At 46.9% G+C, this 19,628-nt stretch overlaps 1 protein-coding gene across 3 annotated transcripts; it reads left to right on the forward strand.

Annotated features, from left to right (window-relative positions):
• The first annotated feature begins 1,224 nt into the window (after positions 1-1,224).
• PIK3CD (phosphatidylinositol-4,5-bisphosphate 3-kinase catalytic subunit delta) lies at positions 1,225-19,264 on the forward strand. Of its 3 annotated transcripts, none has more exons than XM_054394946.1 (22): positions 1,225-1,365; positions 1,857-2,085; positions 2,499-2,728; positions 3,561-3,751; positions 4,403-4,448; positions 4,768-4,857; positions 6,050-6,271; positions 9,302-9,398; positions 9,781-9,911; positions 10,857-10,916; positions 11,138-11,296; positions 12,086-12,207; positions 12,359-12,502; positions 13,145-13,244; positions 13,993-14,171; positions 14,358-14,467; positions 15,037-15,115; positions 15,339-15,506; positions 16,236-16,359; positions 17,858-18,003; positions 18,486-18,618; positions 19,127-19,264. In XM_054394946.1, the coding sequence occupies exons 1-22, from the start codon at positions 1,225-1,227 to the stop codon at positions 19,262-19,264; spliced, it is 3,039 nt and encodes a 1,012-aa protein (XP_054250921.1). The 3 variants fall into 3 exon arrangements, with proteins under 3 accessions (XP_054250921.1, XP_054250918.1, XP_054250919.1); XM_054394943.1 differs by having other exon boundaries at positions 3,561-3,740; positions 4,299-4,448; positions 11,129-11,296; XM_054394944.1 differs by having other exon boundaries at positions 3,561-3,740; positions 4,299-4,448.
• Positions 19,265-19,628: the final 364 nt, after the last annotated feature.

A 19,628-nucleotide genomic window follows, 5' to 3' on the forward strand; every position in this document is an offset into this window, starting at 1 on the left:
CTGGCTTCTCTGCTGAGGTGATTGAAGGGAGTTGGAGCCACTTATCTCTCACTAGGAGCTAATGAGAACAGTTTTAAGCTTTTCCAGCACGTGGGCACCCCACTCTGCTTGCCTGTCATGTGTGAAGAAAAATGGAGTTTTATACTGCTGTAGTATTTTGCTTGTAGACAAATCGCAGATCACAGAATGTTAGGGGTTGGAGGGGGCACCTCTGGAGATTATTTAGTCCAACCCCCCGCCAGAAAAGGATCACCCAGAGCAGGTTGCACAGGATGGTGTTGAGGCAGGTTTGGAATGACAAATGGATGGAGCATGAGTGTTTCTCTGCCTTTGATGTTATGGTGTTACATGTCTTTAAGAAAGGAAGTATACAACAAACTTCTGCTGAATGCCTTTTGGTTTAGCTGTGCTTGTGTGCACTTACCCTGTGCTTGAATGCAGCACTTTGTACCTGATAGCCTTCGGATTCTTTTTCTTTGGATGTATTGAGCACAAACTGTAGAGCTCTGCCAGGTGAGGGGATGCCAATAGAATTAACAAACATGTTTTCATGGAATCACAGAAGTGTTTCAGTTGGAAAAAACCTTTGAGATCATAAAGTCCAATCAGTATCTGACTCTACAATTTTGATTGTCTCAGCCTTAGATCTCCGTTATTCTGTAATTGTGAAGGGGGAGATATACAGTGGAGTGTTATGTGTTTGTGTGTATAGAAATCCTTGTGTGCTCAGAGCCAGTAACACCTCTTTCTCCCTCTTGCAGACTGGAACAGAGCTCTGGAAAAACAAAGTGGAACTTGGAGCATGAGGCCTGAGGATTGCCTTACCAAGCCAGGGTAGGGATGGACTCATTGTTTCTGTTGGCTGCTTGGTTGTAGATGAGCTATCAGGACAAGTGCCTTTGTTCTCAAGAGAAGATAATTGTTTAATTTCTTTGTCCAGTGTAGGTGTTCTTCCCAGTCTAGGAAAGATTAGGAAAAGGTTGTACTGAGGTGGAAGCAAATGCTATAGCAAGAACACCTCTGTGGTTTAAAGGCACTGGACTGGAAAGCTGACTAAGTGCATGTTTTCCTGGGCTGTGAGAATCTGCTAACCTTCCTTTCTTTGGGTTCTTTTGCACATTAACTTTCTACAGAGCCCAGCACAGGTCTAAGGATATATTATATAGTCAACAGCAACAGATGTTTTGCCTTTTTCTTGCAGGTGGTAGCTAAGAAGTGAGCAGGATGCCCCCAGGCATTTACTGCCCTATGGAATTCTGGTCCAAGGGGGAAAACCAAAACATCCAGGTGGACTTTCTGCTGCCCACAGGCATATACTTAAACCTCTCTGTGTCCTGCAATGCCAGCTTGGGCACCATCAAGCAGGTAACAGCCTTATTCCAGTCTTTATCTGCAGTCTCCTGGAATGAGGAATCTGTTCTTGGGGAGTACCTGAGGAAGCAGGTTGGGTCTTAACTGAGTGCAAGTTTGGTTTCTTCTGTGTTGCACTGAGGTGGTTTCTTGTGTTTCACTGTGAGAGCCCCTCCTTTGTGACAGCCTCTTGATCCACTAAGCCTGTGTGTAGCCCCTGAGACTGCCAGAAACAGGGTGCTGGTCGGTTCAGGCTCAGTTCTCTGGATGCCTGTCCAGCTTTGGTTGGTGAGACTAACTATGGAGTGAGGGCAGATCTGAGTTGGCCACCTAGGGCTTTTATGGATTGTGTGAGAACCAGCCAATGATTGCAGGTCCAGGAATGCTGTGAGAAGGTTTGGCTGGGCATTGCCCTCACTGAATGGTGAGCTTTTGGGGTGACAGTAAGAGGAAGAGGAGGTTCTGGCAGTGCAGTGGTAGTTTCACCCTGCTGTTTTCTGGCCCAGGTGGTGTGGAAGCATGCTCAGTATGAGCCCCTCTACCATATGCTCAGTGACCCTGAGGCCTATGTCTTCACCTGCATCAACCAGACAGCAGAACAGCAAGAGCTGGAGGACGAGCAGCGGCGGCTTTGTGACATCCAGCCCTTCCTGCCAGTGCTGCGGCTCGTGGCTCGAGAAGGAGACAGAGTCAAGAAGGTTATTAACTCCCAGATCAGCCTGCTCATTGGGAAAGGTCAGTTCCTCCAGCACTGGTCTCACCTGCAGTGTGCAGCCTGCTGGCTGTACGTGCTTCTGGAATGTGCTTCTGTCCCAGCCAGCCCTGCTGTGTGTGGAATAGTGATGGAGCCCTGGTCATGCAGGTGGTGAATTGGCAGGTTTGGTCTCTGGTGGGTCTGGTGAGGGAACTGTGTGTGCAGAGACAAGAGGGATGATCTTTCCCACTTGCAGAGAGCTGTGGTAATCGAGTGGGTGCAATTGTATGATGAATAAGGGATTACTAGGAGCTTGGGCTGACTCTTCTGCTTTGGGCCAAATACTAAGCACGTGTTCAGGAAGATTGTTTCACAGACACTTAGTTATCAAAGACTCATTTCCCTGTTGGGTGCAGATGCTCATTTTGCCTTTCTGTCTTAATTCCCTGCTTAGGTCTGCATGAGTTTGACTCTGTCCAGGATCCAGAGGTGAACGATTTCCGCACCAAAATGTGCCAGTTCTGTGAGGAGAGAGCAGCAAAGCGGCAGCAGCTCAGCTGGGCAGCTTGGATGGAGTACAACTTTCCCTTGCAGCTGGAGCCCATGGCCAAAGGCCTCGGGACTGGCCCTCTGCATATCCCCACCAAGAACATTTTTGTCAACATCAAGTTTCAGTCTGGCGGGGTAAAGCACGAGCTTTTCTGTGCTGATGTTTAACTGATTTGTGCTTTCCCTTCGGGAGCCTTTGGGCATTTGGAGACAGGACAATGTGTGCGTGGACAGCGTTTCCATGGGCTCAGTCTTCATCTTCATTCTCCAGATTCCTTTGCCTGTGGAGATGGTTGGAATGGAGCCTCTGAGCCTCCAACCAAGGGAGCAGTTCCCCTTCCTGACCATGCATTAGGTGTACTGGTTAGCTGGTGGCTCAGGTTGCTGCATGTACATGTGGTGGAAAGCTTTATGGTTTTAGGTGGGAGAGGAGCACAGAATCCAATGCACACCTTTCATTTTGAAGCACAAGAGCCTGCTCAGCTCCTGCTCAGCAAGCACTGCTTGCAGGCATTGGTTTGTGTTGCCCATGGGTCCCTGTTCTTGCTTGCTACCTTTGGTTAGTGTTATTTTTGCATGTTGTGCCAGGGCATGAAGCAGGAGGGACAGGGGCCTTGCAGAGCAGTATGTTTGAGCATGGTGACCATGGCCATCTTCTGCCTTGCTGGTGGAATGATACTGAGAAGATTTTAATGACTAGCAAGCACATAAACTTGCTTAAACTGGACTTGAAGTTCCTGATTTCCAGCCTTGTGCTTACACTGCTGAAACAAGCTGCTGCCCAGTTTGGCAAGCATGCCTGCTGATTTGCTGATGTGTGTGTGTGTGTGTGTGATTCTGCCTTCCTGTCATCTACTGTCAGCAACAGGAATGTTGTTACCTATCTGCTGAGCTACTGCTACTCCTTGTGCTGATTTCAGCCCTTTGCTGGCATTTGACAGCATGTGCTGTGTTGTTGGGATTGCAGGAGAGCTTCACTTTCCAGATCTCCCCAAAGGAGTTCCCCATCACACTGATGAGCTATGCTATCAAGAAGCAGGCTACTGTCTTCCGCCATGAGACAGTGGAGAACCCTGAGGACTACACCCTGCAGGTGAATGGAAAATGTGAATATCTCTATGGGAACTACCCCCTGTACCAGTTCCAGGTGAGCCTTGTGTCTTGTTTTGTCAATGAGCCTGTTCCCATATGGCCTCCTCTTGCTGGGAGGGTGGACTGATATGTGTTATCCTCTAGCCAGGATGCTGCTTAGGGCAAGGAATGCATTCAGGAACCCAACAGATCCTTATCTTTTTGGGGGATAGTGATCTAAGCCTGTCCCTGGGTACCAGATTTTGTGTAAATACGTTTGTAGACTATGATTCTGTTTGCTTGCATGGTGGGCTGGGAGTTCTCTTCCTGAAAGTTGGACAAGTAATTCCATAGCCTGTATTCCTCTGGCAGGGAAAGCTGCTGCTGGGAGTGCTGAATCCCTTTGTGTTTTCTCTTAATGCAGCCATTTGAGTATGTTGATGAAATGCCAGCTATAAATGGCACTTCATATTCTCAGTCCTGGCAACATGAGTCCAGTGAGTTGCAGGTTTATAAATCAGGAGTTGCTGTATCCTCTCCTTACTCCTTCCACGTGTTTGTGCTTCAGCCAGTTCTGATTTGCCTGACTGCCTTTGGCTGTTTGACCCCTGCTGACTCTCTCCTCTCGTTGCAGTATATTCGCAGCTGCCTGCACCGCGGCCTCACGCCCCACCTGACCATGGTCCATTCCTCCACTATCATTGCTATGAGAGATGAACAAACCAACTGCATTGCCAGCCCCCCAAAGATGGCTGCTAAGCCTCCCCCACTCCCTAAGAAAAAGGTAAAAGGGGGCAGCGACCCAGCAGGGTCACCCTCAACTCATTCATTGGTGGAGATGCTGATCCTTTCTGGGAAGAGCAGCTGAATCTCCTTGCCTCTTTCAGGACAGGTTTCTAGCCAGGATCTACGAGCTGGGAATTTCCAGTCAGCCTTCCAGCTGCCTCCACAGCTTCCTTGGTTATCTCAGCCTTTTTGCAGCCCTCCTGCACTGATCTTTTTTTGTTGGAGCAAAAAGCAAATGATGAGAGATGAGGTCTAGGGCTGAGTCGAGAAGTCTTTGTTGCATTTATTCCTGATCCCCAACCCTTTTCTTTTTCTAGCCAAACTATGGTTCTCTCTGGTCTTTGGAGCAGTCTTTTTACATTGAGCTGGTGCAAGGCAGCAAGGTCAATGCAGATGAGAGAATGAAGGTAGGTACTGACTCACTTTGGGGTTTTGGTTTTGATTTGGCTTCCCTGGTAGCATCTGTCTTAAGGGAGGTGAGGAGAGCAGGGGCTGACAGCTTGGTCTCACGTGATCCTCCATAGTGCTTCATTCAGCCTTTGGGCAGTTTCTGAACTGCAGCACAACAGGAAGAGGAAGGGAACTTGCTAGCCAGCAGCCCAGCAATGCTTTCTTAGAAACATTCCCCTGCAAAGGTTTCTGAGCAGCAGACAGGGCTGCTGCCCTGTGGTAACACGGCTTGACAGTGGTGTGGAGAGGCAGGGAAGCCTGCAAAAAACAGAGGAGGGGAAATCCAGCTCTGAGAAGAAAGAATAGTAGAAGAGGTGGTGACTGGTAAAGTTAAGACAGAATGCAGCAAAGCCCAGGGATTTACAAGATCATGAAGGGGGAGCAAGTGAATGAGAAAGGGAATAGTTGCTCTCAGGGAAAGGGAAGAGACAAGACAAGAATACATCACAGACACAGGTGTTCTGTAGGGCAAGGCTTGATAAAGGAACAGGCAGTGAAACAGCTCTGCCCAATGCCTCATCATTTGCAGAGAGCTGCTTCTGGGGAATATTCTTGTGGGTGAGAGCAGTGGGAGATTGGAATGGGGGTAAAGCTGGGGGTGAGGCTGGCTTTTGGCTGTACAGTGATCTGGCAGGCTGCAAGAGAAGATCACAGGAAAACGTGCACCCAGAGACAGCTCTGGATGGGCCCTTCACTGCAGGTCTGTACTGGGGCTCAGCTGTTGGCATGTGCCTTTCTCCTGTCCTGTGGATCTGCCTCCCCTTTGGCAGAACCACTTGCCCAGGGGTCTGTCCTGCTTTTTCAGTGTGACAGCTTCCTGAGCTTCTGCAGCATGTCAGAGCAGGGTTTGGTGAATATATTGTCTGGCTTCACAGGGTGAGACCTGTAAGACTCTTACCAATGGATTGCCCAAGCCTTTTGCAAGATTAAGCAGCTCTTGCAAGTCTGCATGAAGGAAAAAGATAACAATGCCCTTACTGAAGTTGAGTAAAGAGGAGGGTTAAGGAACTTAATGTCTGAACAAATTGGTAAAGAGACAGTATGGCATCCTGTCGGGAGTGGATGTCCTTCCCGTTCCTCTTCTAATCATGTCTTCAGCCAACAAGGCCCTATGGAGTCGTGACATTCTCCTCTTTCTTCTTCCCACAGCTGGTGGTGCAGGCAGGCCTCTTCCATGGCAATGAAATGCTGTGCAAGACAGTCTCAAGCTCTGAAGTGAACGTGTGCTCAGAGCCGGTGTGGAGGCAGAGGCTGGATTTTGATATCAACATCTGTGACCTTCCCCGCATGGCGCGGCTCTGCTTCGCGCTCTACGCTGTCATCGAGAAGGCCAAGAAGGCACGGTCCACCAAGAAGAAGTCCAAGAAAGCTGTAAGTAAAGCCAGGCTGGGGGCACAGAGCAGCATTCTGAACCAAAGAAGACTTTACTAATGAAATTGCTTAGGTCGTGATGGCCAGAAACTGCTTCAACAGGAACAGGGAAGTGAGGCGTAGCTGCCTGTGGGAAAGGTTGTTCAGAAGCTAACGTCTTACCCAGCGAGACCAGTAAGAAACAAAACCAGCATCTGAATGCACATAAAGAGGAATCATTTGTTGGTGTCTCTCTTGCTGTTACACAACTTTCTTGTTTAATAGTTGAGGTCAAACTGTCTTCTGTGCTGCAACTTCTTTCTAGGAAAGCCTTTCATGCAAACCCCCTGTGGAGCAAATTAACAGCTAAGAAGGGGGAAGAACATGAGGAATGGAAACTGGTTACAGCAAAGCTTTAGGTGAGGTAAAATGCAAGTGCAGAATCTTCAAGATTACTGTTCAAATGCTGGAAACTGAGGATAGAAGGTTACTTTGGAGGCTCTTATCTTTATGAAATCACTTTGGAAGCTCTTGTTTGGAGCTTCTGAATCAGATGCAGTGGTTATTTCTCCCTTTCCTCACCTCTATTCCAAAACTTTTAGCCCACTCATAATTCAGTAACTAAAAGAAGAGCTAATTGCAGCCTTGAGTTGCTGGTTTGTGTTGTAATTGAATTGCTGGCTTCCCACTGTTGTAGCTTACACATCATGTCTGGAGCCCTTTGCATTTGAAAGGTTTTCTTTATGAGCAATAAATGCATTTGTTCTTCTGCAAACTATCGTTTCTGCAGGCACAAACCCACTCTTGCCATGCTTTAAAGAGAGGTTTGGTAGCACAGAGGATTGAGGGGCTGATAAATGTGGTCAGAGAAGATTTTAGTCTTGGTTTTGTTAGCTCCTTTTCACTGCTGGGTGGCTCAGGGAGCTTTGTTGTGTTGGCATCAGTAGGGATGTCAGTGCATTAAACAGCAGGCAGCCCACGAGTCCTGCTTGTGTGCACCAATTTTGGGGTTGGAGGCTTCAGACTAGAAACGTTTTGAAGCCAGGACCAGGATCAACATTTTTATTGCTGTGTTTGTTTGTTTGTTTGTTTGTTTTAATTTAAAAATAGTAGAACTCCAACTCCTGCTAGAGACTGTTGTTGAATAGAATATCTGATTCATCCACAGGCTGCATTTTTGTGGTCACACTGCTTCAAAACTGAAAATCATTTCAGTCAGAAGGCAATCTCACTATTCTGATTGACACAAAAACACCAGCCTGGTCAGCTGAGTTGTTGAGAGGATCTTGTTCATTGTGTGTTCTGGTACTGGGGTAAGGTGGATGCATTCTGGTGAGCCCTTAATGTAAAATCACAATATTAGCTGGAACTGAGCTCTGCAGAAAGGGATTTTTCCAGAGGGTCAGCTGTGAGTGAGGTGCCCAGATCTCATTTAAAATACTTAGTAAGAGGAGGGTACAGTCAGAGTGCCCCCTGATTTGTTGGGTTTGATTAATAATCTTTTTACTTGCCTTGCTGACTGTACTCAGAGCTTAATTACATGCATGTTGTTTGTCTGTGCAGACTGCCCAGAGCAGATAGCTTGGACTACATCGTTTACTACCACAAAAACAGGCATGCTTGCAGACTGGGATGAGTCAGAGGGTTAGTGTTGCCCAGAGGGTTGGCTTCCAGTGTTGTTCTAAGTCATGCAGGAGGTATTTCTGTCCTTACCATGCTGAATCTTGGCTTTGCTGGACCCGAATGGTCAAAAATCTTGCCTTGTGTTTTGGCAGGCTCTGTGCTGTGGTTTGCTGTCTCTTGACTGTTAGAAAAGGTTATTGCTGGTGGGGGTGTTTTGTTTGGCTTTTCCCCATGATATAGAAGCTGCTCTCTCAAATGGGATTTTACTGAAGACACTTAGCCTAATCAAATCAACTCAAAGGTTTATGAGGGGCCACTTGGAAAAGATTGATTTTGGCACACTAGAGGAAAATGCTGGCTTTGCTTCCTACTCCAAGGCCTTTGATGTACCTTTGGGGTATGCCTCATGTGTTCCCTGGAAGGGTCTCAGTGGAACAAGATCATGTCTCCCTGTGATTCCCTTCAAGTACTCATTTGTGGCTGCATCTCACTGGAATTTTGCCTCATGGCTCCTTTGCAAGTCAGTTTCTGTGCTAGCTTATAAGTAAGCCTTGGTGTTTTCTCAGCAGCTGAGTGAAATGCTGGTATTGCTGAAACTGTTGTATGAGGTAAACCGTTCCGTTTGGGGAACCTGACAGCAGGAAATCTGAGGTCACTCGTGGAATATGTCTGCTCTAGTGGCAGGGAACTGAGTTACAGCAGGGAGAGTTCTTTCTTGAACATGTCCCAGTCACTTTACTGCTGGATTCTCTCACGTCCAAAATGAGACTGGCTTGGACTTACAGGATTTATTTTGGGGTGTATGGTGGAGGACTGGCAGCATGAAGTTGGATTTCTCTAGTTTGTGTTCATTATTGTAGAAAAGAGCCAAGCCTTTTCTTCACATTATCAGATACATCTCGCCTGGTTTCTGAAGTTATGTCTTCCCTATTTCAGAATTAAGGTTCTTCTCCTCAAACTGTGAAATGTATGTCACAGCTTCTTCAAATACCCTCAGGTGTAGAGTTGCAAGGCATTGCCAGAAACTTAAGAGATTCTTCAGCTATGCAAAAGATTTGTGGGGAGTGTTTGGTGTCATTCAGCACTACCCAAAAGACCCCAGGTTTTGACAAATAGCAGTACTTGATGCCATCTTGTACTCTGATTTCAGGAGAACTTAAAAGTCAGCCTACTGGGGTAGTATATTTGCAATACCTCCTTGGTGAGGGGGTGCCTGCATTCTCTTGAATGGGAAGTGCCTGCCTGTAGCATTCTGTGTAGCACTTTGCAGACTTGAAAAAGATCAAGATTATAAAACTCCTTATTCCTACCTATTCTGAGGGCTTTGCTTTGCATGGGAATATCTCACTTCCTTGTAAAATCCTCTCTTCCATTCTTCCAGCTTTTGCAGTCCCAGCACCCAAATGAGCTTCTCCCTTTGCTTTGCAGGACTGTCCCATTGCCTGGGTGAATGTCATGCTCTTTGACTATAAGGACCAGCTGAAAACAGGGGAGTGCTGCTTGCACATGTGGTCCTCCTTTCCAGGTATGTCAGGGGATGGAGCTTCTGTATTGTTGTGTGTCTTGAGCTACTAGCACAAAGCCAGGAGACTTCCTGCATTCTGGCCAGTAGCTGTAGGAGGGGCTGTAATAGTTCAGACTAGCAGACCTGGTAGGATTGCTACTCTATGCTGTGATGGCATCTAGAGCCCTGCCAAGATGAAGGCCTTGTTTTGCTTGGCATTGGATGTATGACATGAAAGGTTGCTGCTGTCATGCATACTGCAGCTTTGAGGTCAGCAAGATGAAGTGAGCTGCTCAGACTGAGGCAATGTCCAGGGATGGAGCTGGGAGCCATCTGTGCTCTGCTTTCTGGAGCAAAGCTTCATAAGGTTTGTGGTGATGGGTTTGTGTATTTTGCTTTCCAGATGAGAAAGGGGAACTGCTGAACCCCATGGGCACTGTACAGTGCAACCCCAACACAGAAAGTGCAGCAGCCTTGGTCATCTGCTTCCCCAGCATTGCTCCACACCCTGTGTACTACCCCTCATTTGAGCAGGTAGGGGACATGGACACTTCTGGGGGGCACAGAAACTCCCTGGGCAGGAGCACCCCGTGCCACTGTCTCTTGGGCAGCTGTTGACAGGGAACACAAGCAAACTTGATTAATAGTTGCTGTTGTTTGAAAATTTGACTTTTTTTCTATTAACTAATGGACCTTAGAATGAATGCTTCTTCAGGCTGTGAATTCCTGAGGTAGAGCTGCTCTCAGAGATAATAATTTGTTTTAAAAAGGGGTTTAGCTGAGCTGCCTTCCAACTGGAGGCAGTATTAGGCTCTATAGGAAGGAAGAGGAATAAAAGGGGAAATGAGTGAAAGTAGACAGCCTCCTTCCTTTCAGCACAGAGGATAATGTGCTGTGTGGTATGGGGATTTTCCATCTGTCACTGCAACTGGCCAGGCACTTGAAGTGGAAGAAGAAACGTGCCTGTTACAGGAAAGAAAGGAGGTCTGCTCTGCCAGGGACATCTATGCACACTCCCCATGCTGCGTGTTCTGGCTCAGCACTGTGAACAGATTGTGCTGGTGTGGAAGGTGGCCTGGGCAGTGCTGTCTGCTTGGCAAACCCACACCAGCTCTAGGAATCTGGAATGGCTCCTCTTAGCCTGGAGCTAGGAGACCCAGAACCTCTGCTCTCACATGACATGGGTGTGTAGATGTGCCCTTTTGGGGGGGGGCAAAGGACTCACCCAGGTGTGCCCTTTTTTGGGGGAAAGGACTTATCCCTTCATTCTTGTCACTGCCATGGAAGGGGCTCTATGGCTTACACCTCTGAGCAGAGGGGTCATGTTGAGTACATTACCTACCCTTGGGCTGTGAGAGGTGTGATTCCCTTCTCCAGAGGTGGCAAATGACTGAAGTCTAATGCGGGATGAATGCCTGAAGTGATGGTGAGCTGGAAGTAAATGAGAAGCCTTTCTCAGACTATGTATCTGTGTCCTAGCTGCTGGAGTTGGGGAGAAATGGAGAACAACCCCGTGCTGCCCCAGAAGATCCTGAGGAGGTGAGTCTTCTGCTATTGGTTTTTAAGCTGTGTGAGGCTAGGTGCAAGCCTGCTTTCATAGATCAAGTTACATATTTCCATCTTAACCCCAATCAGCTTTCGTCACCCAACTGGGTCATGCCCCAGTCCTACAGGCCCTCTCTGGGCTAAGCAAGTCCTCTGGGTTGAGACTGAGCCTTGTGTATGCTCTTTCCTGTGATTCCCATGAGCAGAAGCAGCAGCTGAAGGAGATCCTGGAGCGCAGGAGCCACACTGAGCTGTACGAGCATGAGAAAGACCTGGTGTGGAAGATGAGATATGATATCCGTGACCAGTACCCACAAGCTTTGGCCAAACTCCTCATCATTACCAAATGGAACAAGCATGAAGATGTTGCCCAGGTGAGGATGCTGGGCTTGACATCTAGGACCCCGTTTATGATCCATCTTTCAGTGTCTGTGTTGTTCCTGTGTTGTTTGAGAGGCCAGCTTAGCAGGGGCTGTTTTTTAGTGTCTTTGTACCAGGTGGGTTTTGCATGCTGAGGCTGAGGAAGATTTTTTTCTGTTCTCAACCAGGCACTGCAAATGTGTGCTGAGCAGTACCCAGATGAGTTGAGGTTTGACTCTTCTGGGCTCCATTTGGTTCTGTGCATTACCCCAGACTCATTATTGACTAACAAGGTCTTGCTAATTCCCTCCCAAAACTGGAGGCAAGAGAAGGTATGTTATGGCAGATTTAGGATCTGGATTGGTGATGTTTAACTGATAGTGAGAGATCAGCAGTGAATCTCTTGTACCAAAAACATTAGACATCAGTTTGGAATGGTGCCTGTGCTGCTCATCCCCTCCTTACTTCTAGAGCTCTGATAGGACCTCCTAAAGGTTCCTTTGTGGTCTATATCATTATGCTGCAGAAAAGTGCTCTTCCCAAAGAGCTTATCCAACTTTTGTCTGTGCTACAGCTAATGTAACCCTGCTGTGGACTTGGATGGCTTCTCTTGTCAGCCTTGCTAGAAAGTTTGCAGACACCAGGTCAGAAACCATCAGTCCAGACTTGCTCTGAGGCATCTATAAATAGTGACACTCCCCTCCTAAAGGAGCTGCTCTTCCAGCAGTGGAATTTTAGATTTCTATCCATTGGCATTAAAACTTTTTTTTCTTTTTTTGACTTTTCTTTTTTCCCCTTTATAGATGATTTCCTTGCTTCAGACCTGGCCAGAGTTGCCTGTCCTGAATGCCTTGGAGCTGCTGGATTTTAGCTTTCCTGACCGTTACGTTGGTTCCTTTGCTATCAACTCACTGAAGAAGCTGACGTAAGTGTTATCCACGGGGGAGAGGCAGAGCCCCTTTCTAGTTCTGTGCAGGGCTGTGAAGAAGGCTGGCAGCCTTGTCTTTACAGCTTTTGCAAGTACATTTGTTGCAGTGCAGTTAACATTGTCTCCTCTGTGACCTTGCTGTTCACAGAGATCATGAGTTGTTCCAATACCTGCTACAGCTTGTCCAGGTGCTTAAATATGAATCCTACTTAGACTGTGAATTAACCAAGTTCCTGCTGGACAGGGCATTATCCAACCGCAAGATTGGCCACTTCCTCTTCTGGCATCTGAGGTAGGGAGCAAAGATCTGAGGCTTTTTCCCAATAATCAAGTGAAGCCAGCAGTCACTGGTTTCCTTGTGGCTCTAGTAAGCACATCTGCATGTATAGATGCCAGGGTATTTATTCAAAGGCTGCTGGCTCTCCTTTAGCTGGTGGTGTCTTTCATCATTTCTTTGCTGTGGTTACCAAAACCCTGGAACTGCTGCTTTTGACTTTGGGAGACTGAAGAAGGGTTATTCCAGGGGAACATGACACCTTCGTTATTTTTTTTCTTCTGTTGCTGTTTTGGTGATGAGATTAGGTTCTATTTTGAGAATTTATATATACACACACATTGCCTGTGAGCTGAAATTTACTTTGGACATCCCTGGCCACCTGCCATTTCTGAGCCATAGGCTCTGAACTGTCCTTGCTTCTTAAGTAATGCTCTCAGGAGAGCTGATTGAAATTTAGTCATCCAAAAAGATGTCTCATGACTTCAAGCAGTGGTTTTTCTACATCACCTTCTGGGTGGGTACATAGAAAGAATCTAAACAGCAGCTAACATTCTGTACCCTCCTCTCTCCTCTCCTCATGCTGGCATGAACAGGATGAATGAATTAGTCACTCACTGCAGTGAGTCAGAATTGCTTTAACCTCTCTCCTTCCCCTAGGTCAGAAATGCATGTTCCTGCAGTTGCCTTGAGGTTTGGCCTGATCCTGGAAGCATACTGCAGAGGCAGCACCCACCATATGAAGGTTCTGATGAAACAGGTAAAAATTGCTTTTAGCCATTAACTTCCTTGCTTGGAGCTGGTTCTCAGCTGTTTAGCTTTTCTAGCTTCATGTTGCTGTTAATATATATATATATAAACAAACCCTTTTAACTGCTATATTGATTTTGGCATAGCCTGTTAAGAGCTGGAGTTCCCTATCACATGTGGCTTTGCTCATCCCTTACTCACCCACACGTGCCCTAAACTACACTGGGGATGGGATTTAGTAGGAGCTGATCACAACTGGCTGATTCAGTTGCTGTATGGAAGTAATACTGCTATTTACCCACTTCCTAAAACATCTCTTTTTGTCTATCAAGTACCACTGTATGCAGTCCAGAAGTGAGGGACTCAACCTGACTCCATCCAAGATGTGCCTACAAACCAGTGCTGCTTCTGGTTTGGAAACTCTGTGGCACATCTGTAGAACCAGGACTTCCCAGAAGCACTGAAGGCAGAGGCTGTAGGTCTTAGTGTCCCTTTTCTAGCCACTGCACCTCACTTCTTCCTTTGGTACTTGCTAATGTGCATTATTCCTAGGGCAATCCATCTGTGCCCAGCAGAATATCCATCAGTTATGCAGAGATGAAATTTGGTTTTGTTGCAATATGTACAATTGCCACAAGTTGGAGAGGGGAAGAGACACAACCAAGGTTACATTTCACAGTAGATTTTAAGAGGTTTTAAGCTTTTTCTAGGAATTCTCTACTTGTTAACCCTCCCTTGTCATCCCTCCCTATTTTCAGGGAGAAGCACTCAACAAGATGAAAGCTCTGAATGACTTTGTTAAAGTGAGTTCTCAGAAGGCCACCAAGCCTCAAACCAAGGAGATGATGCATGTGTGCATGAAGCAGGAAACCTATCTTGAAGCACTTTCCCACCTCCAGTCCCCCTTGAATCCCAATATTATCCTCGCTGAAGTCTGGTAAGGATGATTGCTGCATCTTTTAATTGGTGCTGCAGGCTCTGCAGCGCAGCAGAGCCAGACTTCTGGTGACCCCAGGGAACTCCCCTTCTCCTTGGAAGTCGCTGGATGCTGCTGAATGTGCATTGTAGATGGCCAGTTTTAAATAGATGGGAACTCTGATGGTAGTACTTTTGCTTCCTCCAGTGTGGACCAGTGCACCTTTATGGACTCCAAGATGAAACCTTTATGGATTGTGTTTAATAATGAAGAGACAGGTGGAGGTGGAGTGGGTATTATTTTTAAGAATGGAGATGGTAAGTCTTTAAAGAATTATTTTCATAAGCATAGTAGTCCCAAATATTTATGGTGGGCTTAAATGTGGACCATGGAATTGTTGCTTGAATGAGTAGCATCAATGTGTTGGGAGTTTTTTTTTTTAACAGTAATCTGGAGATACAATAAACACTCCTCTGGATCTTGCTCCCCTCTTCATTAAGACCTTAGCACAGCAGCAGCTGGATACCCTTGCACAGTAAAAGGCAACCTGATAGGAGGTCTGAAAGACCTACAACCACCCAGGCTTTGTAGGGCTGGAGTGGCTGCTGCTCACTGTTATGTCCAGACAGGTTCTTTCTAAAGTGCTACTATAGGGAGAGCTTTGGTCAAGTAAAGTGTTGTCCACCTCCATTAGTATGATCATGTCCAGTATGGTGGCTTTAGACTGTTACTGCTCTAGTAAATACTGCTCGATGCTACTAGCTGGACTTGACCTAGCAGCCTGCTTCAGGGGCAGAACAAGAGTAACTTGCAAGAGCACAAAAGGAGAAGAGAAGAGAACAGGAGGTACTTATGACATTTTTTTTTCCTTTGTAATGCTGCTCAGATCTCCGTCAGGACATGCTGACTCTACAGATGATCCAGTTGATGGACATCCTATGGAAGCAGGAAGGCCTGGACCTGAGGTGAGTAATGTGCACACAGTTGTCCTGCTGCAGTGATGGAGGCTGTTTTGTCTGCAAGCTTGTTTTGTCCCCAGCAGGTGGGTTTGGTATTCTGTGAGCAGCTAGTCAGGCTTTGTGGTACTGAGGAGCAGATATGGAGTAGATGATGGGGGGAAAACTTTAAAGTCAACACAACCCAGCTCTGGGCAAGATTTCAGTGGAAGGGTTTCTTTCATCTCTGCAGGATGACCCCTTATGGCTGCCTCTCCACAGGAGACAAGACTGGACTGATAGAGGTAGTCATGCATTCAGACACAATTGCCAACATCCAGCTGAACAAGAGCAACATGGTGGCCACAGCAGCCTTCAACAAGGATGCACTGCTGAACTGGCTGAAGTCCAAGAACCCAGGGCAAGTAGCTTCCCTTTTATTCAGTGCTGCTTTACTGCTTCCTTCCACCTACAGATGATTCTTCTGCTTTGCCTCATTTTCCCCTTCAGCTAAGCATATCTGCAAGCTGCCCAACACTCTCTGTGGCTGCTTCTCTGCCTGGCACACTTGAAGGCATCACATGGATCTGTAGGATCCATTTCTTGAGCAGAAATTGAGGTATCTGGTTTACTGTTTGCAAGCTTTTTGAGAGCTTAAGGTAGCACTGTCCACAGACTGGATCCAAACCCTGGTCTTTCCCTGGGTCCTGTTATTTTCTCCAGAGATAGTCAGCATGGTGGCAGCTGGGAAAGAGGTAGAAAGAGTAGTGCAAAACTGGGGGGTGAAAACAAGCAGCATGAAAGCTGTGTAGCTTGTGGTATCAGTGCTCTCTGTGTAGGAGGGCACCAACAGGAATCATTCCAGCAGCCCACTTTGTCTTCTGGATCTGTGGAGATCCAGAAATGAGTTAATTTAGTTGAGACTGAACCATGTTGGCTGAGACTATGGAAACAACCTTATCCAGACTTCCAGTGACTGACAGTTGTTAATGCAGCTGTGGTTGTGTAGCCTCTGGAGAGCACTGCAGAAATTCAGACACGGGTCCTGTACCTTCTGCTGCAGATTTGCATGGGGGAAGCTCTAAAAACAACTTCCCCAGTGGTGAAGTACTGGTGTTAAAAGTATCCACCTTGTTCTCACCCTCTGCAGTGATGCCCTGGAACAAGCTATAGAGGAGTTCACTCTCTCCTGTGCTGGGTACTGCGTGGCCACCTACGTGCTGGGGATCGGAGACCGGCACAGCGACAACATCATGATTCGGGAGACTGGACAGGTAGGGGAACTCACTGCTGCTCTTGAAGCACTGCAAGAGGGGCATGAGAGCTACTTAGCAATGGACAGATACAGCCCGGAACAATCCTACTGCTAAGGAATGTACCTTGCTCCCAGCCCTGAGGCACACTGGACAAATACTCTCAGTAGCTTCTGTCATGAAGAGGGTAAATAGTTTTATACCTTGACTTACGATTCTGTAAGCATGGCTGCCAGCAGCTGCTGTTTTTAGTACCCACTTCGGAATGTCAGTGGAGCAATTCATACCTCTCAGACCTAAAATTGTGTGCAGATGTACAGTCAAGGATGTACTTGTCAATCTGAAGACTCACTTGGCTTCAGCAGAGCCCAAATCACTTGTAGTTGCTGAGTAAAATCCTCAGCTACTTACCCAAGCTGATATGCATTTATAGATTCCATCTGGGAAAAAAGTTGGTTTATTTGTTTCCCTTCAAAAATGAATGCAAATGATCACATTGTGATCATCAGTGTACTGTACTGAGTCCTTTACTTCTCTGTTCCACAATAGCTGCCAGTGTATCTCATACATTGTTTGGAAAGCAAAGGGCAAAACTAGGGAAAAGAAAATCCTTTTAGCTCAGAATTTTCTTAAAGAGTGAAGTCTGACCTAGCTTTCTTGTTTAAGCCTAAACCAACCCTGCACTGGGCAGTGCAAGTAAGTCTCCTGCAGGTCCAGTAAGGTCAGCTGGTTGGTTGGTCAATATTTGAAGTGAGAAATTGGGTGCTGATGTTTTGAGCCTCATCTCTTGGGTCTGGCAGGTGCCTGCCTGCATCTCTCTAGCTTATCCCCATAAATCAAGCAGCCAGGGAAACCTGGGAGTGCTTTTGGGGTCACAGCTAGGACAGAGACACTGTGTCATTTGCTAACAAAACATCACTGTCCCTCTGGGCTATGACTGGCAGCAGCCCTTCTCTCAAAGTGCCTCTTCTCCCTATGAGAAGTTGCTGGGCAGGGAGCTCAGAGACCTTCCTCGGTTGTTTGTCCACCGGGGGGAGCTGATGCCCTGTGCTGGCCACCCTTGGGTTTGGGTACCCGGGGCTGACAGCCACAGTGTTCCAGGCTCTGCCCTGGATCCTCCTCCTTCCTTGCACTGAGCTGGGTATGGAAAATAAGAGTAAGACAAAACACATCCTGCCTGAGCAAGTAGTGCTGTGCAGCAGCTTCACAACTCAAAACAAGTCCTTTCCCATCTGTTCCCTGTCTGGGACTGCAGGGTGCCCATTTTAGGTCTCTTTCTGCTTCTGCTAGTGACACACTAAGGCTTTAGAACAGCCAGCAGCTCCTTCAGCAGGTGTTGCAGAGGTAAGTGCCTTTGCTGCCCTCATCACTGCAGAAGCTCTTGGCCTCTTTTCCCAAAGGAGGGCCATGGGCCAGCTCATTGTTCTCAATATCTTTTGAATTCAGTAACTGTGAGAACTCAACACTGATCAGCTAAAATAGATACTATACTGAAAACGTTTTTTCCCCTTCTTTTCAGCTGTTCCATATTGATTTTGGTCACTTTTTGGGGAACTTCAAGACGAAATTTGGTATCAACAGAGAACGAGTTCCTTTCATCTTAACCTATGACTTCGTGCATGTCATCCAGCAAGGAAAAACTAACAACAATGAGAAGTTTGAAAGGTAAGTGTGAGCAGTTCAGCTTGACTGGAGCTTTTTAGGCTCTGAATTTTCAGAGTATATCTAGCCTATAGCTGTCCATACACAAAAAAAGAAATTATCATCTATCTATTGTGGGTGTAAACTACACAACAGAAAGTTCCACCTCAATGTGAGGAAGAATTTTAATTTAAGGGTCACAGAGCACTGGAACAGGCTCCCTATAGAGGTTGTGGAGTCTCCTCTGGAGACTTTCAAGACCTGGCTGGATGCATTCCTGTGTGACCTGTGCTAGATTCTATGGTCCTGATCTGGCAGGGGGTTCAGACTTGATCTCCCAGAGGTCCCTTCCAACCCCTAACATCCTGTGATCTGTTAAAAGATGGTGAAAGAGTTTGGTAATCATCAGTGTAGACAGCAGGGTTCAGACTAAAACATAGTCCTGCTCTATGCACTAGTACAGCTTGCAGCCTTCATTCCTTTGCCTCATCTTCCTTTCTGAACAGATTCAGGGGTTACTGTGAGAAGGCCTACATGATACTGCGGCGCCACGGTCTTCTCTTCCTGCACTTGTTTGCACTGATGAAAGCTGCTGGCCTGCCAGAACTCAGCTGCTCTAAAGACATTCAGTATCTAAAGGTAAGAGAACCAGAGCCCATGTGGTTAAAATTGAATACCTGCTCTTGTAGCGTTGGCCTCTAGTGTTCATGTGCAGGCCATCCAAAGTGCCAGATGTTGGTGTTCAGGAAATAAATTCAGATTTCTCAGCAGAGGGGCAGTAGGTACCTTGCAGAAGCAGCTTGAGGGAAGGAGACAGAGCTCTTCAGTTGGGTGTTGATTCCTGTTCCTACTTTGCCTCTTAAATTGTAACAACTAGCCCTGGCCAACTGAAAGACAGCAGCTCTGTACAAGAGCCCTAAAGCCCCTGTTTCCCTGTGCCCAGCATGAGTGAGGTACATGTCTTCATCAGAATGAAAAACCTTCTGCAGCTACAGTAACTATTACAAATTAATGGCCACTCCTTCCTTACCTGGTGCTCCTTTCAATGGAGTAATTTCCTAGCAAGTAAACATCCTAGGAGGTGAGCAGCTAATTGCTTAGTTATGCTTTCAGTGAGGCCACACTGGTTTCTGCCTCTTGCCTTCAGGATTCACTAGCCCTTGGCAAAACAGATGAAGAGGCACTGAAGCACTTCAGACTAAAGTTTAATGAAGCCCTGCGAGAGAGCTGGAAAACCAAAGTGAACTGGCTGGCACACAACGTATCCAAAGACAACAGACAGTAGAGCAGCAGCCTGCACCCCTGCTCCCAGAGAATGTAGAACCTGCACTGACTCCAGCAGCTGCAGACAGGTTTGTAAAGACTGATGAATGTTGCTGTGCTGAAGATCCCCCACCTGTGCTCCCAGAGATCAGACATTCCTGCATGACTGAAACAATGTTGGCCTGTCATCAGCTGCATAATCATCTCTGCTGTAGAGCTTTGGGGACAAGGGAGACGTGAGGCAATAAAATTACTGCAAACAGTGAAAGATAGGTAGGTACTGTGCCCCTGTCAACTTGTTAGGCTTCAATACATCTTCTAGTGGAAGAGTTCAGGCAGTTGTAACATCCTCCCAGTGTGTTAATGTGTATAGTTCTATTTTCTTG

Source organism: Indicator indicator, chromosome 32 (genome assembly GCF_027791375.1).
Source record: "Indicator indicator isolate 239-I01 chromosome 32, UM_Iind_1.1, whole genome shotgun sequence".
Taxonomy (NCBI): domain Eukaryota; kingdom Metazoa; phylum Chordata; class Aves; order Piciformes; family Indicatoridae; genus Indicator; species Indicator indicator.

Bases quoted from the DNA above. Each gene is read 5' to 3' on its own strand.
- PIK3CD (XM_054394943.1), top strand. From the start codon at position 1,225: ATGCCCCCAGGCATTTACTGCCCTATGGAATTCTGGTCCAAGGGGGAA. The intron at 9,399-9,780 runs GTATGTCAGGGG...TTTGCTTTCCAG, and splicing joins CATGTGGTCCTCCTTTCCAG to ATGAGAAAGGGGAACTGCTG. The intron at 12,503-13,144 runs GTAGGGAGCAAA...TCCTTCCCCTAG, and splicing joins TTCCTCTTCTGGCATCTGAG to GTCAGAAATGCATGTTCCTG.